Below are 6,441 nucleotides of genomic sequence, written 5' to 3'. Positions count from 1 at the left end.
CCACCTCGACCGGGTAGTCTGGGTCCTCCGGAGGACACGACCTGTCGTTTTGGACACAGCCATTGTATTTTCTAAGGTTGATTAGCTGTGGCAACCATCTTGCATGACCTTCTAAAGATTACGCACTGAGAGCTTTGTTAAAAATTTATTCAGTGGTTCATGAGAAATGTCTTGCCTGGACGCTTAGCGCTCAGATTATGTGTTAGAGATGACTCTCAGTTAGAACCACACCAAGTTAGAGCTCAGCATCTGTAAAATTGGCTAAGAATCACCATTTTTGGGTTCACGGTAAGTCAGACCCCTTCAGGATGGRAGTGGGACTTTACCAGGGCTGCCCATTGTCTCTGATTCTGTTCATAACTTTCACGGACAGATTTTTTAGGGTGTAGCCAGGGGGTAGAGGGAGACTGACTCAGTGGTCTCAGGATTCCATCTCTGCTGTTTGCAGATGATGTGGTTCTGTTGGTGTCATCATGCCATGATCTTCAGCTCTCACTGGAGTAGTTTGCAGCCGAGTGTGAAGCGGGATGAGGATCAGCAACTCCAAATGTGATACCATGGTCCTCAGTCGGATTTGGATTGGTCTCTCCAGGTTGTGGTTGAAGTTCTGCCTCCAGTGGAGGAGTTCAAGTATCTTGGGGTTTTGATTACGAGTGAGGGAAGAATGGAGCTTGAGATCTACAGACAGATCATTGCAACTTCCGCAGTATTGCAGACTTTGTACTGGTCTGTTGTGGTGAAGAGAGAGCTGTACTGTAAGGCATAACTCTTCGTTTACTGGTCAGTCTACATTCCTACCCTCACCTATTGCCACAAAYTTTGGGTAGTGACCTAAAGAAGGAGATCCCGGACACAGGTAGTCAAAATGAGTTTTCTTTGCAGGGCAGCTGGACTCTCCCTTGGAGAAAGGTTGTGAAGTTTCATTATCTGGGAGAGACTTGGAGTAGAGCTGCTGCTCCTCTATATCCAGAGGAACCAGTTGAGGTGGTTCAGACACCTGGTATGGACGCTCCCTGGATGGGAGGTTTTTCAGGCATGTCCAACTGGGAGGAGATCCCGGAGAAGACAAAGGACACAATGGAGAGACTATGTCTAATGCATGTCTTGGGAACACCTTGGAATCCTCCCAGAGCTGGCTGGGGAAACAGGTCTCCCTGATCAAACTGCTGCTCCTCCGACCTGACTACAGAATAAGAACAAGATAATAGATTGATGTAAGGTCAATTAGTCGTGGTGGCCACCTTGAATTGGGACGACGCCAAAAGTTAAGTAACTGTAAAAATACATGCAGTTATTACAATCTGAAAGTGAGATATTAAGCATTCATAACATTTTCACATAACTCCACTACTAAATATCTGAAACATCCCTTTAAATTAATGTGCTTTGTCACATTGGGACAAAACAAAAAAACAATGTGAAACTAAACGAAGGTTCACTCTGCAACAAATGGGAAGAAGTGAGCAGTCCCATGATGGTGATGCAAGCAGATGCTATAAATACGCTGATGATGGCTCATCGAATATCACCGCTTTCACAACAAAATCAGAGCTGTGTCGGTCGTGTGCTCTGGGCAGAGAGAAAAAATGGGTTTTACTGCCCAAAAGCGTGCAGCGCAACCTGGCTCCCGCGCCAGCTGGGTTTTCTGGGCTTTGAGGCCGGCCCCGGTCAGACCTGTAATTTCTGGGAGGCTAATCCAGCTGCCTACGTTTTCCTGTGTCAACTTTTAGCAGCGGGTAGCCGATGCGGCCCGCGAGATCTGACCAAAGTGGCATGTGGGTCGAGGCGGGCCGGCAAGTTTGTGTTAAATGTTTTCCTCCCTCCCTCCCTCCCTCCTCCCTCGGCTGGTGTTGTGTCTGTGGTGAGCTGAACTGCAAAGCTTAGAGTTAGTGGTGCTGAAGCCGAGACAAATCAGCTCTGGCAGGTTTGACATACCGTCTCTCTTCACTCGCTCCAGCAGCAGCTCCCGCTTCTCCAGGATGAGCTGAACGATGGCCTTCCTCTGAGTGTTGACCTGAAGAAGAGACACAAAAACACAGTAATTATCATGTAAATGACGGCTGTATTCTTAAGATCTTTGCGAGATTTATCGCTTGGAGTGAATGTGGGGATGACTCAGCTGCTACCATTCCAAATTTTCACTCAATATCTGTAAAGCTGAGTTAGAACCATGTTGGGGTTATTTTAGGRCTGTTGGTTGTGGGTTGACTGCAAAAATGGGACTTGTGATGGGAACATTACTCAGAACAAGTGCAAAATAAATAGAAAATACAGATTTGTGTAAAACTATGTCCATAAAGACACAATTTAATGACCCCTGGTCACTAAAATACCATATAATCCTCCTGGTCTATCTTTAAAACAATGTTCTAACAGGTCTGTCTTCTGAGGTAAAGCTTTTAATAATTTCCTTTTAAGTTGAGTTTTTTTTTTTTCTTTGCTTGGAAATCGCTTCGTAAAATGTCTGGCAACTAAATGAAACCTGTATTTTCCTTTTTTTAAATATATGGCTGGAGTTCCTGATGACATCATTCTAGACCAGGGGTCTTCAATGTATTCAGTCTGGGACCCCCAAACTAATAGAGAAACGAAGCAAGGACCCCCCTACTATGCTTGTATAAATTTATATGTATTATATTGTTTTATAATAACCTCAGCTGAGTACAACATAAAACATGCTGTATTACAATGCCTTTTATGCTAAGTTATGCAAATAATACACAGAATTATTTCATTGATTTGATTTTGACATAAGTTTAAATACAAAAGTGTGTGATGGCCTAATATTGTCATCGCCACGAACAAACTGTCCTGATGTTCTGCATAAAATGCAAAACCATTAAAGATGTGCCTCTGAAATTAAAGAAGTACCTCAGTACCTCCACGGACCCTAGGGGTAGCAACCCCCATTGTTGAAGACCTCTGCTCTAAACCAATAAAAATAAAGTCTTCAACTCGACACTCATAAACAAAACTAGCTTATCACCATGTGACGAATCACTACATTTCAACAACTCTATATCATTTTGAAGTTTTTGACATGAAGAATTTGAAAACAACAACAAAAAAAAAACTCAGTATTGAAATCTTCCTCATCCCAGGGAGCAGACAGGTGTGGGCCAGATCTGGTGTCAGGATGGCACTGCTGGCATGGCAAGTAGTTTGTCATCCTGTTGTTGGCCAGGTCTGGTCACTGATGACATGCTACAACTGGCCCAGTTGTGGTTTGGTTTATGTGGTGCTGGCCCATGCATGGATCACCTCTGGTAAACTACATTTGGGCCACCAACAGCCTTCATTCTTTGCGGTATCTGGGTGGAACATTAAGACATCTTTGCAGTGTAATGCCCGGCCCKGACTGGCCTTATTCGACTCCAGCCCTGGTTGTGTTTGCTCAATGTAGGCGGGAATCATCCAATTAAAAATGCTTGGATCTTATTTCGTTCTATTTTCAACACAACAATGGACGACATGGAGCTCGAAAGAATGATACTGAAGACAGTATCGGACCATCCATGATGMTGAGTACTAGAGGGCCAAGGATGGTAAGCTAATGGTAGCTAATGTTAGCTTGTTGTTTGGTAGCTCGTTACAGTTGTTTAGTTGAACTCTTGTGAAAAAAGTGTTACAATCGTTCAAACAATTCAAGTAAAGYTGGTCTAATCTGTGACGTGACTCCTCTCTGGTCAGCGAACCAATCAAYGGGCAGCAGTAGCTGACGTCAAATCGGACTGAGCAGCCCGGCCCAAATAAAACCACAGGTCTCTGGTTTCCTGAAATGAGGAATTATGCCGTAACAGCTAATGCAAATATGCAAAAGTTGGATTTGAATGCAGACAAGGCCGGGACTTACAATGCAATAAGGTGTGTGGGCCAGGACTGGACCAGACAAAATTTGCTATGTGGGATTTATTCCGCACAGGCCACATATTCATGAGTTCTAGTTGTTGTCATACATGTCACGTTGTACGGAYTGTCCATAAATTAYACGGAGACAGGAGACAGGCGAAGCTACTCAGTATTATACTAATGAGAAGCCGTCCTGAGGTTCTTCACATTTCATCTCAGCTCCACCACATGAAGGCTCTCCTGACCCTGCTGCCACGCTTGCTTTGCAGCGACCACTTCCTTCGGAGCGGTTTGCGACACCTAATGCATGTTTTCAATCCTTCACATTCCTCACAAGTCTGTAAGAAATGATTTTTGCCAAGCCAGCAGAGTTTGAAGTCCTTGGCGGAGGAGCAGGGGTGGGGGGCACTGAAGGAGGCCTTCAGTGAGCGTGAGGAGAAGTTGCTCAGGGGGGAGCTGGAGGAGGAGAGTGGTTAAATTTACAGCTACTGTGGAAATGGAGGCAGAAGAGAGTTACACTTCACTCCACCAGACGCTCGCTCGCTGGCTCTCATCAAGAGTTGGCAAACGCTCAAATGGCCAGAACGGGGGCCCCTTGGGAACGGCTCCAGCATCAACACTCCACGTGTCCAATTTGTGAGTGTGTGTGTGTGTGTGTGTTCAGGTTTGTCAACACACACGCACACAGCCAGCTTGATCTGAAATCCAGAGCAGCCTGGGCTTATAAAGTCTACAAACTCAGAAAACCTGAAGAATTTCCATCAGTTCCTTTTTTTTTTTCTCCAATGTAGAAAACAATTGCAGTTTTGATGCAATCGAATGTAGCATTTGGTGTGAGAGCAAACAGTATATATATATTTATATATAGTTTTTATGGGCTTGTGTTGCATTTTGGACAATCTTCTKCAAGTTTAACCAAGCTTGAATTGAGTGTTTTTAAAGTGGGGTTCATTGAAAAGTCATGAATCTTGAATATCTTACCTGTTGTAGATAACTTTTGAAATGCAGTGTAACTTTTCAAGCTAATAAGCAAGTCTGAGCAGAAGGGGAATTCTATTCCAGCTTAAATCTATAAAATGTAAAGCTTGTGAACACTATTTTATAAACCTTAACAGCTGTCAGTTTCTAATTACACGGCCATTCACGTAGAATTTTTGTGAGGATAACTAATGTAGCGCTTCCAGTACACTCTGGAAGACTTCCAGAAGGAAAAACATTATTTTTACTGAAATAACCGATTAACGGGAAACTGCTATACAGCTTAGACAAAGAATCAGTTAAGCTAACTAACAAATCTAAATAGAGGCAAAATTCATGGCTAAGCTAGGTTACCTTTTACAGAACAGTCATGAATTTAACAGGTTTTACATATCACATGGGATGTGTGTCTGTTTTAGTACCAACATATAAAAGTGACTTGAGTCTAATCTGAAAAATCAGACTTGTCACATKCAAACAGAAATAATTAGATTTAGGTCACTTTTACTGGCAGTGTGAACACAGCCTATGTCATTTTTAAGAGCTATCTGCAACAGGTAAGATATTTATTGTTCATAATAGTTACACAAAACCTTTCAAAATACCAGAACTATCCCTTTATGGTGATTCTAACCAGTGGATGGAGATCCAAATGATTTAGGAGCCAAATATTTAAGATTTTCCAGTGAATTGAGCTCAAATTGGCACCAGAGTAGTTAAACATGGCGGGGGGGTGGACACAAAAAATGAGCAGACACAACTTTTACTGGATCTACTGGAGAGCAGTGAAGGCTGATAACTGTACCAAAAACAACAGAGTACGTGCACACGCGCGCACACAGCCGCAAAGATTCCCGTAACCGCAAAAAACAAAGGTTACATAACTCTTGAATCTCTGCAGACCARTAAATCTCACCGCAGCTCCAAACATGCGTGCCTTTTTTTCTCTCTCTCTCTCCCCCAAAGCGGAACACCAACCTGCTCGAGTCTGTCCTGCAGGACCTGGAAGGACTGGGACAGGTCCCGCGTCTGTCTCCAGGTCCACGCCGTGAAGAGCGCGCTGCACGCGGCCAGAGACAGAGCGGCCCAGACGACCCGCAGTTTGCGCACTCTCCTCCTCTGCAGAACCCGCTGCATGTTTGGGCGCACTCCCTCCCCGCACAGCTACTACCCTCTCACCGCCTCGCAGCCGTCCCAGGTCCACTCAGCAGCTCCATTCCCGCCGAGCATGAAGTCCTCGCAGACGCGTTTCGGTCCAAATGTCCATTTTAGGGKTTTTATTCTTTTTGGAGAGGTGCGGGAGACGCACGAGTTTTGTAAGACTCTCAGCCAGCCTCTGCTTTGRTTTTAGGTTTAAATCTCCCAGATGGACTCAAAGAAGCAGCAGAAAGTCGGACTGGTTCAGAACCACCATCCTCCCCGCGTGCGCACGGTCCCTAAAGACGAGWAAAGTGCGCAGCTCGCGCACATCAACTGTTGCATCCTGCTCGCTGCGATTTGTTGACTCAGCTCTCTTGTCTTCCCTTTAAACGGCGCGCTGGGGGGTCAGTCTATTAGACAGACTGAACACACACACACACACACACACACACACACACACACACACACACACAC

General features: G+C 44.7%; 1 protein-coding gene across 1 annotated transcript in view; it reads right to left on the bottom strand.

The window, feature by feature from the left end:
* Window positions 1-6,435, bottom strand: part of tnfsf12 (TNF superfamily member 12) — a gene marked incomplete at its 3' end in the record, with an annotated part of 8,657 nt that extends 2,222 nt beyond the window's left edge. The window contains 2 exon segments of the mRNA XM_014016197.1: window positions 1,936-2,014; window positions 5,806-6,435. Coding sequence (XP_013871651.1) covers window positions 1,936-2,014; window positions 5,806-5,964 — 238 coding nt within the window.
* Window positions 6,436-6,441: the final 6 nt, after the last annotated feature.

The sequence above is a fragment of the Austrofundulus limnaeus genome, unplaced genomic scaffold (genome assembly GCF_001266775.1).
Source record: "Austrofundulus limnaeus strain Quisiro unplaced genomic scaffold, Austrofundulus_limnaeus-1.0 Scaffold140, whole genome shotgun sequence".
Taxonomy (NCBI): domain Eukaryota; kingdom Metazoa; phylum Chordata; class Actinopteri; order Cyprinodontiformes; family Rivulidae; genus Austrofundulus; species Austrofundulus limnaeus.
The sequence above is the reverse complement of the archived record's forward strand: the minus strand, read 5'-3'. Positions and strand labels throughout refer to the sequence as shown.